The sequence below is a fragment of the Caretta caretta genome, chromosome 3 (assembly GCF_965140235.1).
Source record: "Caretta caretta isolate rCarCar2 chromosome 3, rCarCar1.hap1, whole genome shotgun sequence".
NCBI classification, from domain to species: domain Eukaryota; kingdom Metazoa; phylum Chordata; order Testudines; family Cheloniidae; genus Caretta; species Caretta caretta.
In genome coordinates, this window is record NC_134208.1 from 6,301,095 (window position 1) to 6,320,288 (window position 19,194).

General features: G+C 51.5%; 2 protein-coding genes across 8 annotated transcripts in view; one reads left to right on the forward strand and one right to left on the reverse strand.

Annotated features, from left to right (window-relative positions):
- The window catches only part of CHRNA2 (cholinergic receptor nicotinic alpha 2 subunit), a 30,812-nt gene extending 27,096 nt beyond the window's left edge, over nt 1-3,716 (forward strand). For both annotated transcript variants that reach the window (XM_048845876.2, XM_075126296.1), the window contains exon 8: nt 613-3,716. In XM_048845876.2, coding sequence (XP_048701833.2) covers nt 613-738 — 126 coding nt within the window. In that variant the 3' untranslated portion in view covers nt 739-3,716. The remainder of the gene's footprint in view (nt 1-612) is intronic.
- PTK2B (protein tyrosine kinase 2 beta) overlaps nt 3,555-19,194 on the reverse strand; it is a 113,765-nt gene continuing 98,125 nt past the window's right edge. For 4 of the 6 annotated variants that reach the window (XM_048845871.2, XM_048845873.2, XM_048845872.2 and 1 more), the window contains exons 21-31: nt 18,656-18,860; nt 17,981-18,089; nt 16,269-16,334; nt 14,594-14,719; nt 13,222-13,368; nt 10,723-10,758; nt 7,946-7,973; nt 7,336-7,382; nt 6,702-6,845; nt 5,952-6,032; nt 3,555-4,698 (exon numbers count right to left, since the gene is read on the reverse strand). In XM_048845871.2, the coding sequence (XP_048701828.1) occupies nt 4,483-4,698; nt 5,952-6,032; nt 6,702-6,845; nt 7,336-7,382; nt 7,946-7,973; nt 10,723-10,758; nt 13,222-13,368; nt 14,594-14,719; nt 16,269-16,334; nt 17,981-18,089; nt 18,656-18,860 (1,205 nt within the window). In that variant the 3' untranslated portion in view covers nt 3,555-4,482. The remainder of the gene's footprint in view (nt 4,699-5,951; nt 6,033-6,701; nt 6,846-7,335; nt 7,383-7,945; nt 7,974-10,722; nt 10,759-13,221; nt 13,369-14,593; nt 14,720-16,268; nt 16,335-17,980; nt 18,090-18,655; nt 18,861-19,194) is intronic. The other 2 variants (XM_048845875.2, XM_048845874.2) reach the window with 2 other exon arrangements.

The window sequence follows — 19,194 nt, forward strand, 5'->3', positions numbered from 1 at the left end:
CCCCCATGCCCTGCCTAGCAAGTGGAGTTTAGTTAAGGGTGAGTCTGTTAATCAGGGTAGGCCAAGCACAATTCTGCTGCCCCTGGTTCACACTACAAGGATAACAACCCTTTAGTACCCCTGCCCCCATAACAAAGAGACTGGGGGTCCAATACCAGCCAAAAGTGATCATTTGGGCCAAGCAGCACCATCATGCTAGGCCGGGTGGGTGGGTCTATGCAAACAAAGGTGGCTCAAGTCCTCTTCCCCAGCTCATCACTAGATGGCAGGGGAGAGCTCATTCAGATCCTACTTACATAACGTTTCGATAGACCTGCACCAGATTTGAGTTTGTTTGGGGTTTTATAGTTTGGGAAGATTTTGACGGTTTTTTTTTTTTTTTACTTTTTGCCATGATTTGAAATGGGAAAAAATGTCAAAATCTCAAAACTTCTTCTGAGATGGAAAAAGTCTTTCCTGCCCACCCCAGCTCCTGAGTCCAGCCGCAGGCTACACCTGCATGGCCAACCTCTCTCTCAACACAACAGCCTCATTGCCAGGCTGCCGGGGCCTCCCGTGACCCAATGCTGCTCTTGGGCCCCACACCTCACTCTGACTCTTGTCTGCCTGCAGGTGAAGGAAGACTGGAAGTACGTCGCTATGGTAATAGACCGGATATTCCTCTGGATGTTTATCGTCGTCTGTTTGCTGGGGACCATCGGCCTCTTCCTCCCTCCCTTCCTGGCTGGGATGGTATAGGGTCTGTGCCCTGCGCTGAAGGTGGTCCTGCTCCCAGACCTGTGCCCAGGGCTGGGGAAGGGACAAACTAACCCACCCTGACTGCTGGCTCTGTGGAGCCCCTTTGGGCTTGTCCACACTGGAGAAACATTGTCAAGCTGCGACCCCATTTGAACTGTCACTCTCCCCGGCTAGTACCAGTGCCGAAGCCACACGTCAGCTGGGCCCAGCATCTGGTTTGTACCACCAAGGGAACAGTGCCGGGGGATTGGGGAGGGAGAACCCTACCGTGAAACCCCAACAAGATTTTTTTCCTGAGTCACGGAAACTGCTTCAAACTAAGCGGATCAGAACGGAACCACATGGGGTGCTCTGCGTTTGAAATTAACATGCCCGTAGCTACCTAGCAAGGCAGCAGGTGCGCCCCGCTGAGATGGGAACTTGTTGCTCACGTTGGTTTGGTGACAAGGTCCATTTCATACTGTTCTTCCCAGTCACACACAGTTGCTGAGGCCAATTTATCCCCCAGGTGCAAACATAAGCCACTGGCCAGGGGGTGTGAGAGGTCCCCGTCTGCAGCCTGCGGCTGGGAACCTCTAACTATGGCAGCTCATACTTTTCGCTAGGGAGATCCCCAGGGAGCAGCCATGGGACAAGCGTCCCAGGAGTTAATTCATCCTAGCCCAGGTGTGAGCAGCCTCACTGCAAAGCCATGCCTGTGTCCTCACTAGCCCTGTGCTCTGCATGTGGGACTGGGACTCCTGGGGGCCTGGCCCGTGGCTCTTTGTGCTGCCGTCAGCTGCCCATGGAGCCGGGAGAGAACTTGCGGGAGCTGAGCCTGGAACCTGGGCATCCCAGTTCCCCCAGTCTAGTCAGCCAACCTGGACGTAAAGTCAAACTGAAGTTCTGCCTGAAACTGCTCAAAACAGTATCCTGAAGCCCACTAACACAGGAGAGAAGACAAACATTTCCTGCCTTTTCGGAAGCACCAGAGAAAAATCAAAGAAAGCGTCTCTGATTTTTATCCTTGCAGCGGGCAGGGCCATTGACTGACATGCGTCAGGGCTAGTGCACCCGGGGGAAGTAGGACTCATGTCTAGGCCTCTGCCCAGGGCCCAGTTTCACTGTAGAAGGGACGATCACTAGGCAGGCATTAGTGTGGTGACCGAGTGGCATGATCCTGGCTTGTGGTGCTGAGGGTCCACGCTTCCAGTCCCAGGGAAGGCCTGGTTGTGGATGTATAAACAACAGGCCCTTAAATTTGGATGTCTGTTTTTTTTTTTAATATATATAGCTACATTCTAGCCCAACTGTAAGATATGGGCTGGATGCAGGAAGGACTTGATTTCCCAGTGTTGCCAGCTATTGGGGTATTTGGTGTTCTATTTAATCCCCAGCTGCTGGACACAAGAGGCTGTATGAGACACCCCCAGCTTTCTATCCAAAACTAAAGGAAATTGCCAGCCCTCCTAGAGAGCTTGAAATTGTGAAGCAAGTGCAACCTGAAAGCAGAGAAAAAGACCCCCCCGCCCCGTTTATTATCTTTAAAAAAAATCTCATGAGTGTTAAAGCGATCTCAGGATTGGGGGCAGGGATATGCTTTTGGAATGCTTGAGGGTTGGCCAACACTGCCCCTGAGCTCTGCAAGACATCGACTAGGCGTTCTGTGTTTGGACAGCACCTCGCACGAGAAGGTCCTGGGGCTCCTACAGTGATACACATAATAAGTAATAATGGTCCCGTCAGCCCTCACGATTCCATGGCTCTCGAACGTCAAGGTGACCTCTCAGAGATGTGCAGTATTATCTTCCGGGGAGGCTGGACTGTCACCCATAAACGTGCCCCCCACCCCCCTCATTCCAACATGACTGTTTTGGCCTTCAGTCGACCCAGCCTGGCCACGTACATCTGAAGCACCCTTATGAGCAGCAGCTTTCCAACAGACCCCTGCTGCTGCGGCCACATGCGATGGCCCTGGGGGCTGGCCTAGCGAGGAGACGGGACGGAGGCCATTTTCAGCTGGGACGCTTTGAATGAATGGACCAGGACGCAGAACGATCGGCAAAATGGAGCCGGGGCACAGGAGCGGACTAGCGAGCTGGGGTGCCTTTTTCAAACACGGGCTTTAGCATTTATAGGGGCAGGGCCGTACGGCAGGCAGGAGTCTGTGGCGGGACATTCGTGTTTCCGGATAGGAGGATAAAGGTGTGTGTGCGTGTGTGGATGCGTCTGAGTGGATGTGTGTAGAAGGCCAGGGAGAGGGGTAGGTGGGTCTGGGTTTGAATCTGTTTCACTCAGGTATAGCTTTGTAAGTAGGGGGGATGGGTATATAGGAGTGTGTGAATGGCTATGTAGAGAAGTGTGTGTGGATGGGGGAGTGGGGGGGGTATCAAATAGAATGTTTTGCACCCGTGAAGTCACTACAAGAAGCAAACCCCACAGCGGCTGTAACTGGCCTCCCATTTAGCCCTCAAGAGATAAACAGAACCAATTTTGTTATGGGAGCGTTCTTCGTTTTCATGAGTCCTCGGACTTGACGTTCCAGCTGACCTGTCCTCACAGTATGGTCCGTCTGAGCAAGAGAAACATCGCAAGAAAACCTGGAACATGTCCAGCCCAGGCTGAGCCTCGAGCTTCAAATAACCCTCATGCTCCAGGGCCTTTGATGCCTGCCCATAAAGAATACCCTTGATCTTGTGTCTAACACCCGGAGAGCTTCTGCAGCCACAAGGGGCCATTTGAGAGGGGGAGGAGGAACAAAAGGGATCTTGCGAGCCCCACCCCCAGCCATATAGAGTCCCTAACTCACACATCACAGAAAAGCAAAGGCACAATCAAACTTTGTACATCATTTATCTCAACCAGAATAAACAGCTTCATGGGAATTAATGGCCACAGCCAAACGGTACAATTTTGAATTCACCCACAAACCAGATAGAAAGATTTTTGTCATTGTTGTTGCTTTGTTGTTCTTCCCCCCCCCCTCCCCCCCGCAGAATCTTACAGAGAAGCAAAGATCAGAAATACCGTCCTCGGGGCTGATTTGTGTTTTTACACGTCAGAACGAAGGCTACAATTCGTCCATGCTCTGGGATCGGTGCATTCCAGCTGCAGACGGGGAGGGGGGTGAGCAGATAGGTTCCAGAGATGCACATAGATCACGCACGGTCATTAAATAAACTCTTCTATACAATGTACAAGAAAATAAACAGTCTCTTCATGGCTCAGTGGAACATTTCCAGAGCGCCGGGTGTCTAACACCCGGGTCTCAGCCAGCAACGTCCAAACGCCCTAGTCTCCCAATGCCTACAAATGTAACAAGGGAAAGAGTGAACCGAAAAGCCACCTGCACCTGTGAAATTCACCAGTCTCCTGTCAACTCAGAGGGTACTATGGAAGTAGAATTGATATGAAAGCTCCCTGGCAGGGCTGGGACTGGCAGGTGGCTGGGTGATTTCGCTGGTCTGTCCCCACCATTCTCCCCACCCGTCCAGTGTCTTGTGTGTGCAGAATCAACCCCAGCAGCACACTCTGTGGGACACAGGAAGACAGTGAGTTCCCCACAACCATGCCCTGTAAGGGGGAGGAGCCAGGAGCGTCTCCACCCTGTACTCAGAAGACTGACACGACAATATACAAGACATGAGCGATTGCAGGGAGGGGGGGCGGAACATCGAGGCTGGAGGAGATATTTAAAGCCGGGCCTTCTGGAGCAGATTCCTCTCCCGTCTCCACCAGCAGCGTGTCTTTCTCTCTCTCTCTCTCTCACTCCAGAGCGAGCTTCACCAGGTTGGCTTGGACCTTAGCCTGGTCCACAGCGTCCAGCAGGTTCTTGGCATCCACGGCCAGGGTGTGGGAGGCCGTCAGCATCTGCCGCTTGCACTCCTCGCTCAGCGAGGTGACGGCATTCTGCTGCGCCAGGCGCATCTTGTTGATCAGCTCGGCCAGGTCCTTGTTCAGCAGCTTCTGGGTGCCCTCAATCTGCCAACACAAAACACACATGTAGTGGCCGGAGCACATAGGGGATAACAGCCTACCACTGCTGCCAGCTAATGGAGTTACTCAGCTATTCGCAGACTCGTTTATGTGCGTGATTCAGGGATGACCGCAGTCCGTGTGGTCATTAGTTCCTTCCAAGGCAGCCTCATCCAGGCCAGGATTTAAGAAGACCCTGTGATGTCATTAGGCAGCAAAGTCTGCGCAAGTCACTGAGTGTGAGAGACAACCACAGGGTCTGTCTATGTCCAACAGCCTCAGTCAAGAATCCCCTTTACATTCATTACACCCAAGCCCTGTCTCTTTTCCAACCTGCCTCGCCCGGGGAAAGACGCACGGGGGATTTACCAGCAAAACATAGGTGTTCCCTGTTGAAGCCGCATCCTTGGATTTATCAGTGGTCCTGACCATCTAATGCCCTCTTCACCTGCCAGGCCTTCGGTTTGCAACCCACTCCCTTTGGACAGTGAAATCCACTAAGAGGACCCCATTCACTGCTGGCTAATGCTGCTACATTGTGTGGCCAACTCTCCTGATTTTAATCACGAGCCTTGCAATGTTTGATGATTTTCTTAAAGCCCCAGCTCCTTGAGTCATGTGATTGGCCAGGCCTCTCAGCTGTCCTGGACCAAAAAACACCGCGTTTCCAGCTTTTCTGGGAGAAAAAAGTTGGAAAATGCGCCTCCTTATGGCTCAGAGAGCAGCAGTCAAAGAAAAAGAAACCCTTTGTGCTGCTGTTGATCCCCTGACTTGGGGTGGCCTGACTCATGATTTTGGCACATTCGGAGCCGGCTGCAGCATTGCAAGGGAAGCTGGAAATACATTAAAAACCCGCCTCCCTCCATGTGGGATGAGCAGTCACCTGGCACTAATAAATAGTGGCTCAAGGAATTCTCTAATCAACTCTGTATGGCCCCTGGTGAGCCCTTGTGGGTGTCGCTGGGTTTCTTTAGAGCCAGACCTGTATTGTCACCCTGGCTGGTAGACGTAGCGTGCAGGGGATTGACTCCGGCGAGAACAAAGGACCCTCTGGGACGGGGGCAGGTGGGGAAGGTCCCTTGTTCTGTGTGAGCCCTGAAAGCACTAACATCTGCAGACTGGGATCTGCTCCCAGGACGTGCGGGCAGGGAGCTGGGGGTGGGGAGAGACCATGTGCTGGGATCATCCATTACCCCAAAGGCAGGGGCTGTCCTACCCGACGGCTCTCCCCCGGCAGTAGGGGGCACAGGAGCCCTTACCTCTGTGCGCGATGCCATGGGCAGAGCTGGCAGGATCTCGTCCACGCTGCTGATCAGCTTCCGAAGGGACAGGCCCACGTTCTGTGAAGGGGGAAAGGCAGCATGAAAAGCATCTCTGGCTTCGGCAAAAGGCTTCATTCTTAGTAATGACCTGGGCCTGTCTTGGCTCAGGAGGGCTGCTGCAGAGAGATGCACTCTGGGAAATGTTCCCCACTCTCGGGTCAACACCACCACTGGGGAGAGATGCATCTTGGGAAATGTTCCCTGCTCTTGGGTCAAGACCAGCACCGGGGAGAGGTGCAACCTGGCAAAATGTTCCCCGATCTTGGCTCAAGGCCACCACCGGGGAGAGGTGCATCTTGGGAAATATGACATGAGCACAGAAAGGGCTAACATGATCCAATGGCTGGAAGTTGAAACTAGACAAATTCAGATTGGAAACGAGGTGTCAATTTGTACTAACGAGAGTAATTAACCACTGGAGCAGTTTCCCAAGGGTCGTGGTGGATTCTCCGTCACTGACGATTTTTAAATCAAGATGGACTGTTTTTTTAAAAGCTCTGCCCTGGGAGTTGCTGTGGGGCAGGTCTCTGTCCCGTGTTATACGGCAGGTCAGACGAGGTGATCACAATGGTCCCTTCTGGCTTTAGGATCTGTGAATCTAGGATGTGTCTTAGTCCTTGCCAGTGTTCCCAGGAGGCAGCCTTGGTTGCCTACCTCCTCGCCCCTCACACACCCTGGGTGCTTTACCTTCACCACAGTGATGTACCCCTCTGGGGGCAGCTGGCAGATCTCGTTCTTGAGCTGCAGCACCGCCTTCACCAGCTCCATGACATTATTGTACACCGTGTCGTCCGTCCGGTCCAGATTGGCAGTGGGGGCCGGCTGGATCGACTGCCAAGAAACCAGGAGAGGAAACATGATTGGCTTGCCCGCAGGGCCGGCTCGCCAAAGGCTTCAGAAGGAAGCCCCGAGGAGAAAGGCCAGCAGCCGCGCACGACGCAGGCCCTTCTGCGCCCACAGGGAGTGGGTTCAGCTGCCCCGGGGTGGACTCTCTGCCTATCGGCCAGGCAGCTGATAGCATCATGGTGCGTGCAGACCCACCAACAGCTGGGCGGAGGGTCAATGCTTCCATTGCCGAAGCAGGGCATGGGGGCGTAGCATCAGACCTCTAATTGCTGCACCCGACTCCAGGCTCAGGTCCGTACTAAAGGGACAATGGGCAGAGTGCTGTGACCACGAGCCATCCCTCTCTCCCTCCCTCCAGGGGGGCCCTGAGTAGCAAGGGCCAAGTAGGAGGCTGGGGCTGGCTTCAAAGCGGAAGAGAAGGGACAGATGCAGGCCAGGAGGGAGAAACTCAGCCTGGTTCGTTTTCACCACATACCTGAGCTCCCAGCCTTGGAGGCTTCTGGGGTGGGCCTGTAAACTCGGCTGAACCATGCGTGAAAGAAAAGAAGAATTGTTGTTCCCTTTGTTATTTCTATTGCCATCGCCCTCGGAGACCCCAGTCAGGCCTCACTGTGCCATGCCCTGCGGGCACATATGGGGCCTGTCTACACTTTGAGCTGCCCGGTGTAACTTCCAGCTCAAGCAGACATGCCCATGAGAGCTCTGATCGACCTAATGTGCTAAAAACAGAGTGTAGCCGCAAGGGAGCAGCAGGAAGGGCTAGCCGCCCGAGTACGTACCTAGCCTCTTGGACAGGTACATCCTCCCCACCCCCACAGAGCTCACAGTCTGGGTTAATAGGCACTGTTGTCTTGACCTTTAAATAGGTTCAACCCCCAACATTGGTTTGGCACCGTGTGTGAACCAGTGGAACTCCCTGGCTCAGGATATTATATAGACAAACAACTTAGAAAGCTCCCCCCGCCTCGAAAAAAGGATTAAACAATGTGTCTGAATGAGAGCTGCATGTGCAGCCGGAACAGCTGCCGCCAGAAACCCCACCCCTACGCAGGAGGAGGATGGGACAGTCTGGAACGGGCACTCACTGTAGTCAGTCTCCTTCTCCGAGTGCAGCTGCAAAGAAACGAGAAACATCGTCAATCAACCTAGGTCCTGAAAACCTGAAGTGAGGGAGGGCGCGAGCTGGAGCCACCTCCAAGGCACAGACGCAATCTCCATGGTCGGAGTATCAGGCGGGCCCCAGGCTCATTCAGATCCCCGAGGTTCCAAGCAGACATGGGCTCCAGCTGGACAAGTTGCACCTAGCGCCCCCTTCTGAACGAAGTCTGAGGGGGCATTGGGATCGTTAGGAAGAGGGGCCATTTGCAAGATCGGAATCCAGATCCCAAACACGCCCAGAGGTCAGAGGTGCTGGGTTCAGACCCAGCCTCCAGGCTCTGTAGAACGGAGGGACTTTTCCGCACCAGTTCGCACATGGCTGGGTGCCAAGAGCAAGTCCAGCCTCCCAGAGAACTGAGGGTCAGCTAGTGGAGGTTTTACTGTAATTTGCATTGTTCAGTTGGGGAAGCAAGTCAGAGAAGATCAACAGTAACAGTCAAGGGGCTGGAGGAACTTGCTTACCAGGGAAAGGCCTCCGAGCGAGGTACGTCTAGCTAGGCTGAGCCGTGACTGGGGGGCGGAGGGAGAGGCTGGCTGTCTAGGAGCATGGCAAGGATGTAAACACCAAGGATGGGGAGTCATGGTTCGGGATGGGATAAGGGCTATTGTCCTGTCCACCTGTCAGGGATGGTCTAGATAATACTTAGTGCAGGGGACTGGACTAGATGACCGCTCGAGGTCCCTTCCAGTCCTACGCTTCCATGATTCTACAATTATCCCTATTGTACAGATGGGAAACTGAGGCCTGGGAGGCTAAGTGGCTTGCCAAAGGTCACACAGGAAGTCTGTGGCGGAGCGGGAAATGAATGAAGACCTACCAGGTCATAGGCTAGTGCCCTAACCACTGGAACAGAGAGATGTCCCCTGTAGTCCAACGCATGGGCCAGCCAAGTCCCGCTCACATTTCTGAGTCTCTGAAAGCACCTTTCATCCCAGGTTCTTAGTTCCAAACAGGGATTAAAAAGGCATTTCAATAACCCAGTGAGACATGGAATAACTAGGGCTGTCAAGCGATTAAAAAAATTAATTGTGATTAATCACACTATTAAACAATAATAGAATACCATTTATTTAAATATTTTAGATGCTTTCTACATTTTCAAATATATTGATTTCAGTTACAACACAGAATACAAAGTGTACAGTGCTCACTTTATATTTATTTTTGTTTACAAATATTTGTGCTGTCTTTTCAATTCACTTCATACAAGTACTGTAATGCAATCTCTTTTTCATGAAAATTGAACTTAGAAATGTAGACTTATGTACAAAAAATAACTGCATTCAAAAATAAAACAATAAAACAAAGCAATGTAAAACTTTAGTGCCTACAAGTCCACTCAGTCCTTCTTCTTCTTCAGCCAATCGCTAAAACAAACAAGTTTGTTTACATTTGCAGGAGATAATGCTCCCCGCTTCTTGTTTACAATGTCACCTGAAATTGAGACCTGGAGTTTGCATGGCACTGTTGTAGCTGGCCTCGCAAGATATTTACGTGCCAGATGAGGTAAAGATTCATATGTTCCTTCATCTTCAACCACCATTCCAGAGGACATGCGTCCATGCTGATGATGGGTTCTGCTCGATAACAATCCAAAGCAGTATGGACCGACACATGTTCATTTTCATCATCTGTGTCAGATGCCACCAGCAGAAGGTGGATTTTCTTTTTTGATGGTTCGGGGTCTGTAGTTTCCGCATCAGAATGTTGCTATTTTAAGACTTCTGAAGGCATGGTCCACACCGCATCCCTCTCAGATTTTGGAAGGCACTTCAGATTCTTAAACCTTGGGTCGAGGGCTGTTGCTATCTTTAGAAATCTCACATTGGTACCTTCTCTGCGTTTTGTCAAATTTGCAGTGAAAGTGTTCTTAAAACGAACAACATGCTGGGTCATCATCCGAGACTGCTATAATATGAAATATATGGCAGAATGCGGGTAAAACAGAGCAGGAGACGTACAATTCTCCCCCAAGGAGTTCAGTCAAAATTAATTAACACATTTTTTTTTAAATGAGCCTCATCAGCATGGAAAATGTCCTCTGGAATGGTGGCTGAAGCATGAAGAAGCATGTGAATGTTTAGCATATCTGGCACGTAAATATCTTGCAGTGCCGGCTACAAAAGTGCCATGTGAATGTCTGTTCTCACTTTCAGGTGACATTGTAAACAAGAAGCAGTCAGCAGTATCTCCCACCAATGTAACCAAACTTGTTTGTCTGAGCTTAGATTGGCTGAACAAGAAGTAGGACTGAGTGGACCTGTAGGCACTAAAGTTTTACATTGCTTTGTTTTTGAGAGCAGTTATGTAACAAAAAAAATTGACATTTGTAAGTTGGACTTTCAGGATAAAGAGATTGCACTACAGTACTTGTATGAGGTGAATGGAAAAACATTATTTCTTTTGTTTATCATTTTTACAGTGCAAATATTTGTAATAAAAATAATAATATAAAGGGAGCCCTGTGCGCTTTGTATTCTGTGTTGCAATTTAAATCAATATATTTGAAAATGTAGAAAAACATCCAAAAATAGTTAATAATGTTCAATTGGTATTCTATTGTTTAACAGTGCGATTAAACCTGCGATTAATCATGATTAATTTTTTGAGTTAATCGTGTGAGTTAACTGCGATTAATTGACAGCCCTAGTAACAACTGGAAGACAGTTAGGCTCCTATCAGAATTAGCTTTGTGTTACTCACTGGAGGAGAATTGTTGTTCATATAGACCATAGGGTCCTGTAATGGAGAAGAACAAGAAATATGAATAGCACAGAACCAGTGAAACAATTATCTTTATACGTTATAGCTATTGGACTGTCACAGACACGTGGCCCCCGAGGAACTTGAGAGCTGTTTTCATTTTGCTGCACATCTACTTCATGGACAAACTAAGATCTTCCCAGGCCCCTGAGCTAAGAGAGACTCTCCTTTAGCCATTACCAGTATAGGGCACATGACACACAGTTGAGCAGTTCCAGTGCTGCCCAGCAGAGGGCAGACAAACATATTAGTAGAGCAGGTCGGGAATTTTTTGACTAAGCGATTTTTTGATTCCTCTAAAACAAAATTTTTAGCAGAAAAGAGCTGGCCGTGACAAATTTCCTTTTTCAAAAAATTGTTCAGAAAAAGAGTTTCAAAATTGACAAAATGTCCCATTTCAACATTTTCAAACCACAACGTTCCATGTTTGGTTCAAAATGACTTTTTGCTTCGAAATTTAAGTTAATTTATAGTAAAAAAGGTTTTTAATTAAAAATGGTTGAAATTGAAATGCATCATTTTGATTGACCCAAACTGTTCTTTTTTTCCGGATTTTTGGTTTATGAGCAATTTTGAGCTTTCAGGTTTTCGTGCCAGTTCAGAAGAAGCAGTTTCAAAATCTCGAACATATTCCCAGGACAGGAAAACCACTTCCTGGTCAGCACCACACATTAGCCATTTAGTGATGATACCGAATTCTCCATAGCAGAGCGTGTTACTCAGCCAGTTTCACAGCGGAGGAAACCAAAGCTAATCCTGTTTTTACCGTGGGATCTTTCATGTTCACACACTTCGATTGCTACACATTAGCCAATGCAATCATTGTATCTACTTTAAAAATATATGACTACAGCTGATTAAAACACTATTCCAAGAATTTTCAAAATTCACAGTTGTTTCCAAACTCCAGGGTTCAAAAACTTTTCCATGAAATTTTCCACAATATTTTTAACCAAGATTCGTATCGAAACCATTACAGACCTTTTTCATGTCCCAGAAACCAGGTTTTCTTACCAAAAACTGGGGTTTCCACACACAGAAAATTTCTATAACAATTTTGGTACAAATTTTGATTAAAAAGTACGACGTGGAAAATTTAGTAAAGAACAGAAAATGTCCATAGCAGGGGTGGTCAACCTGTGGCCCCGGAGCCCCATGCGGCTCTTCAGACGTTAACATGCGGCTCCTTGTACAGGCACCGACTCCGGGGCTGGAGCTACAGGTACCAACTTTCCAATGTGCCGGGGGGTGCTCACGGCTCAACCCCTCGGTCTGCCACAGGCCCTGCCCCCACTCCACCCTTTCCTGCCCCCTCCCCTGAGCCTGCCGTGCCCTCACTCCTCTCCCTCCCGCCAGAGCCTCCTGCACGCCACGAAACAGCTGATCAGGAGGTGCGGGGAGGAAGGGGAGGCGCTGATCAGCGGGGCTGCCGGTGGGCGGGAGGTGCTGGGAGCGGGGTGGGGGGAGCTGATGGGGGGCTGCTGACGTATTACTGTGGCTCTTTCGAATGTATACTGGTAAATTCTGGCTCCTTCTCAGGCTGAGGTTGGCCACTCCTGGTCCATAGTTTTGACAACCTTTCGTGAGAAGTTTTGGGTTTTGAAAAAAAGGCCGTTTTTTGACCAAACAAACAAACAAACAAACAAAAAAGGGTGTGAGAAAAATGTCAACCACCTATAGATACCACAGTACAGTATTCTTTGCTAACAGCCCCAACCTCCAGACTAGCTCCGTTATAAGTGTAGTATATTGGATCATTAGTATTTTTAAAATGTATTTAACCCCATAAATCTATCTTAGGTACTTCTATGGCCCTCATTACTCTACTATCAGAATATTTCACAGTCTTTGATGTATTTGTCCTCACAGCACCCCAGGAGATAGTGCAGTGCTACTATCTTCATTCTACATATGGGAAACTGAGGCACCGTACAGAGGAGCTAAGTGAATTGCCAAAGGAAGTATGTTGCAAAGCCGGAGCTGTGCCTAGGTCTCCAGCGTCCCAGCCCAGAGCCCTGACAACTGGAGCATCCTAGCAGAGCAATATGCTGGTCTAATAGTGACCAGCGCTGGGCTGGACCCGTATTTTCTATGTTGCTGGAAATTCCATGATTTCGAAAACATTTCTGTTCCGATACAGAACAAAAACAAAAAAACAGAAAAATTTCCCTTGGGATTAAATTAGGAAAAAAAAAAAAAAACTGTTTGGGGTCGATCCAAAAGTTTTGTTTGGTTTTTGACTTTTTAAAATCTTTTATATTATATTAAATACAATTTTAAACCCTGAAAGGAAAAGTCAGTTCAGAACAAAATTTCCTCAAACTGGACACATTCCTGGGCAACGTTTTGCTTATGACGAATTGGCATTTTCCGATGGACAAACGTTCCACCGCAAAATGTCTGGCCAGCTCTCCGGCTGAACCCGCTGGGCCCACTCACCAGGGATTTCTCTTCTTGCTTCAGCCACTGATAATCCTCCACCATCTGCTTATGCTGCTTGTCGAGCGTTTGCTGCATCTTGGCCCACTCCATCTCCCACAGCTTCTGCGCTTCCTCCCTGCTAGTGGGCCTGAGGAAGTCCTCCTCCTTTGAGACAGAGGGTGGACTGTGACTGCGGCAATCACGACTTAGGGACTGCCCACCTCCCGCACGAGCCAGGCACCGCTGGAGAACTCAGCCCTGAACCCAAGGCAATGGGCCACCCTCTGCCCATATTGACATCCCATTGGAAGCTTGAAACCAAGACCGTGTTTATTTCTTTCAATATATTTTCCTTCATTGTATGCATAGACACTGGTTACTGATTGCAGGGATGCCCATGCTGGTTTGTTATGGTAGGGTTACTCAGCGAGAGAGCTGGGCTGCCCATGCTGGTTTGTTATGGCAGGGTTACTCAGCGAGAGAGCTGGGCTCTGTACTCTAGGTTATTGTATTTATTTGTATTGTGGTAGCTCACAAAGGCACCAATCAGTGCTAGGTTCTGTGCAGACACACGCGGGGCAAGACACAGTCCCTAACATAAGAACATAACAGAAGACCGGCCAGACTGGATCAGACCAAAGGTCCATCTAGCCCAGCATCCTGTCCTCTGCCAGCGCCTGGTGCCAGGTGCCCCAGAGGGAACGAACAGAACGGGGCAGTCATCGAGTGATTTATTCCCTGCCCTCCAGTCCCAGCTTCCGGCAGTCAGAGGTTTAGGGACCCCAGAGCAGAGGGTTGCATCCCTGCCCATCTTGGCTCATTTGTGGAAAGTCCCTTTATTGAAACCAATGGCAGCCTATCGGAGAAGGGCTACCAGGGCCTAAGGAACATCTAGCCACTGCGCTTTTCTGAGCTCATCAGCAGTTCAGTCCCAAGTCCCCGGCTGCTGCTGCCCATGTGCCTGGGGCCAGTGTCTCTGCAGCTAATGCTTCCCCCGTGGGTGGCCCGCCAGGCCACTGAGACGGTGCTGCCCAGTGCCGTCCAGCAGGCTTGCCTGGGTCCAGCGCACGGCGACACACCTGGGCACTAAATGGGTCAGTGTCTTTTGGGATCAGCTCCATAGACGGGCCCGGAATTGTTTGTGTATAAGCAGCAGACCTTGCAGCACAGCGAAGAACAAAGTCACACGAGACAGCGCCCCCTAGTGAGCCCCCCCCCACCCGGCTGCCTGCAACACAGTGGCCCCCTGGTGCCCCGCTGGGGCATGGGGGTCAGCACTGATTGAGGGAAGAGCGCCCCCTGCTGGCTTACACTGCACCTCACCCCGAAGTGCTCCGCTTCACGCCCCCTTCGGATCAAGCCAGGGGGCAAGCAAGCCGGCCCGTCTTACCCTCATGCTGTGGCGCTTGAAGACGCTGTGCCGGTTGAGGGGCGGGGTGTGCAGGGAGCTGGCGGGCGACTGGCACTCTATGGGGCTAGTGAGCGTAGGCGAGCTGGCGCACAGACCCTCGGGCACCTGTTTGAGGGGAGCAAGAGGCACCGGGCCCAGAGCCAGACACGGACAATTAGCAGCAACAGACAGAGAGGGGCGGAGAGAGCAAGTGAACAGAGCAGGGAGCGCTTTAGAGAGGGACCTTCGCACTGGGGCAGGCGTGTGGGGAAGGTGGCTGCTGGTGGTCCTTCAATAGGAGATTCCCTTCTCCTCCTGCCAGCTTGGTATCTCCCCGGCCTCATCCCGCAGTGAAGTGACCAGGGGAGGTCGGGCCTAATGGTCTGAGCACAGATCTGGGAGCCAGGAACGCCAGGCCTTTACTCTCCTGTCTGCCAAGACCGTGGGCAAGTCAGCTAGGCCCCGGGCATCCAAATCATTGAGGGTCCCAACAGGAGTGACCAGGCCTGAATATTCTGGCCTAACTTTCCAGGGTCCTGAACATCCACAGGCTCCCACTGACTGTAGGTGCTCAGCACCCTCTGACAATCAGGGCCTCTGAGGCATAGAATTGCGCCCCAGAAAAACAGGCCACCAAAATTTGAAAATGTGGGTGAAAACGCTTCCTGCCTCAGTTTCCCCATCTGTAAAATGGGAATAATATTCCCTCTCTCCCAGGATAATAAAGCTTTGTCCTTCTCCTGACCCTTCTTTCTTAGGATCTCCGAGGGCTTTACAGAGATTAGCCAATTAATTCTCCCAATCCTACCCTCTGCAAGGTAGGTCAGGATCATCATTTCACAGATGGGGAAACTGAGGCATGGGGAGGTAAAATGACTTCACCAAGGTCACACAGCATGTCTGTGGCAGAGCCAGGAAGGGAATGTTGAGCCCCCACCCCCAGATGCTGCACTGGAACCACTACACCCCACTTCCCTAATTCCCATAAAGTGCCCTACACCTGGTTCTGTTCTGATCTCAGTTACACTGGTGTAAGTCAGAGGAAACGGCATGGAAATCAGCAGAGCTCTGCTGGCGTAAACCCAGTGTGGGATCAGAATCAGGCCCATACGGCGCACGGTTTGTGCGAAGATGTCACACGCTGTACTTCACTGCTGGGAGAGGATTGCAGGCAGGTGGACCAAGGCGCAGAGAGCCAACTTCGGCTCCCGGTTCAGCGGGCCCACACAACGCTGAAGGAGAGCAGAATTCCAAGACCCGAACACCTTCAGCGAGCAGCAGAGGAGGAAGAAGGTTGGAAACCGTTTTTCTCTCCTACCTCCCATGTAAAAATCGGTGTGTGCTGGGAGCCAATCGATGTCAATGCCATTCCCCAGGGCGAAAGTCTCTCTTTAAGTTTCAGGGCACAAACAGACACCCCGTTAGAGCTGCTTGGCCCCTCGGAACCGTACAGGGCCAAACCCCAAGAGGCGCCGGGCACCTGCTCTGACGTCGGGGGGAGCCGCGGGCGCTCTGCAGCTCTAAGGAGTTGGCTCAGAGTAAGCGACACACAGTAGCTCTTCAGCTATACCCCTGACCGAAATGCAATGGTCTCATCCCATCAAGCACTGGGAGTTCTCTGCTAGCCAATAGCTTGCTGCTTTCGGGCTGGTCAGTAACAGCCATGAGGCCTTACCTGGAACTGCAGCTTGGGCGCTAATAAGTTGGTCTGGGGAGACGGCTTGTATTTCGGCCTGCTGGGCTGTGGGACGACAAGGACACGGAAAAGCACAGGGTGAAGTGGTCGCCACGTTAACAGCGCTCGGCTCCTGGCAGCAAGAGGAGGAGAAGGACTGGCCGATGCAGGCCACAGCCCTGGGCGTTACCCGCTGCAAACTCGCAGGCTGGGACTCATCAGCCAAGCGTTACGAATGTAGCAAGAGGCAGGTCAGGAAAACCAACCAGGACGATACCAGCCCTTTGTCCGTGGGTCTCACAACGCAACGAGGTGGACGGGTGCCCGGTACACGAGTGCAACGCTTTGCATCTGACTGGGCCGGTGACGTGTGTATCTGGCGTAACACGTAGCATGCTCCAGGGGATTTCACTTGAGGTCTGTCACATGTTACTGCCCCCTGCATCATGCAGGTATCTAGATTCCCTCTCCTGTTGCCTCTAAGACAGGTAAAACCATGCATCTTGCTAGATTCGAGACACAACAAATCCAGCACCTTGACAGAGGTTAGACTAGACGACCTTGCAGTCCCTTCTAACCCCATGGGTCTATGAGTCTCTATATGCCATTATTAAGGCTACATTTAGTCAAGGGTATTTTTCGTAAAAGCCAAGGACAGGTTACAGGCAGTAAACAAAAATTCATGGCCTGTGACCTGTCCATGACTTCTACTATATAGCCCTGACTAAATCTTGGGTGCTCTGGAGAGGGGGACTCAGGGGTGGGGGGAAGGGGGGGACACCGCTGCTGGTGCTCTGGGGCAGGGGGCAGCAGGGGATCGCTGCTAGTGGAGGGGGGGGTCGGCGACACGCAGCCCGGGACTGCCGCTGGTGCTGTGGGGAGGGGTGACTGCCCCAGCAGCGGCCGGTGCAGCTGTCCCGGGGGCCACCCGAGTTGCTTGGGTGGCCCTGGGGTCAGTCGCACCAGCCGCTGCAGAGTCAGGGAGGTCACGTGACTTCTGTGACCTCCAAGACAGACTTGCAGCCTTACCCATAATATGCTAGACTTCATATTTAAAGGGACAGCGTTAGCTTAAAAATCATGCATATATTTTAAAAAAGAATTTCTCCTCTCTGTAACTAACCTCAGCTGGGATTCTCTCCGAGCAAACAGGGTGTATTGACACCACAAGTGCACTTGTCACTTCACACACCGATAAGAAAACACACGCTCTGCCCCAAACAGCTTGCTGTCTAGGGAAGGCAGGAAACTCAAAATGTGGTGGACGGCAGGGATGGACCACAAAGGTCATGATAGTCTCCATCGGTGACAAGTTTTAAATCAAGATTGGACGGTTTTCTAAATGATCTGCTGTAGGAAATATTTTGGGGAAATTCTACAGCCCATACAGATGATCCCAATGGTCCCTTCTGGCCTTGGAATCTATGAAAAACCAGATCCCCATGTATGTGCATTAGGGGGATCAGAACCCATGCCCTTCAGGTCTAAACAGCATAAGCTTCTGCCTCTTGGGCTAAAGGAGAGATTCCACTAAGTAACAGGTGTAGTGGACTGTTATCCTCTTACGCAGACCAGCCACTACAGGAGACCACATTCTCCTCCTGTGAGTGATGTGTGCACTATAGGGATGGTTGTGGTGGGGTGGCAGCCCTCCACAGCCCTGGCGGGATCTAGCAGCTTGTTATAGACACGCTGCTCGGCTCCCTTCTTACCTTTGGAGGGGGCTCCTGGAAAGACATTGGCTCCATGATTCTGGGAGGCCGGTGGCGATTGTTCCTCTCTTGCTCCCTGGCGATGTCCTTCTCCATCAGATATATGTCACTACAGGCAGTAGCAAAGGGAAGCAGTTCAGCTTTCTCCGCTACCGGGGAAATGCCAGGCAGTCAGCACTGGCGGGACTTGCTTATGCCAGCATCCCTAACAACGTTCCTGCCAGCTACAGCGTCCGCGGAAACCAATGACCATGGCGGAGAGACGGGGAAATGGTTGTGAGCACGCCCCACCCTTACTCACCTCTTCCTGCCCCAGCTCCTCCCTCTCCCTCCCAGCGCCTCCTGCCTGTCACTGAACAGCTGATCAGCAGCGGGCGGGAGGCGTTAGGGAGGGAGGGGGAGGAGCTGATCGGTGGGGCCCACGGGGTTCAGCACCTATGGTGGGTTCAGGGTGACCGAACTCCGCGGGTAGAACCAGATCCCTGGAGAACTCCCCCCACCCAGGGTGGCAGGCAGCAGTCACCGCAGGGCTCTGGCTAGCCCTACAGTGATACTGCAGCCGCTGGCAACGAACCTCCACAGCTCCCAGAGTTACCAGCATCGCTAGAGCCTCCTGACTGATCCATCTGGCTGCCCCAGGTCATTAGCACCGCGTGATCCCCCCCGGCCGCCTACCTCAAGCTGCAGACCAGCTCCTTGAACTTGGGCCTATCGTTGGGGTCGTAGTCCCAGCAGCGCGTCATGAGGGTGTAGAGGATGGGAGGGCAGAGGTCAGGCTTGGGGAGGCGATCTCCCTTCTCCAGCACCGCAATCACGTCTTTGTTCTCCAGCCAGAAGAAGGGCTGTTTGCCGTAGCTCAGGATCTCCCACATGCACACGGCTGGGCGGGCAGGGGACACAAAGCACCACATCTCAGGGGTGGCAGGCATGGCAAGGAGATGGGAAGCACTCACCAGGCAGGGTGGGCAAGGCACGGGCACCAGGGCCGCAGGCTCCCACCACGCTGCACTGACGGACCAGTGATTAGACCCCCATCTGGGGGAGCTGAGGTCAAATCCCTGCTCTGCCACAGATGCCATGTGTGACCCTGGGCAAGTCACTTAGCCTCGCTGTGCTTCAGTTTGCTATCTGAACCATGGGGTAGTAGCCCTGCCCTGCCTCGCAGGGGGGTGGGAGGAAAAACACATTAAAGAATGGGAGATGCCGAGATACTA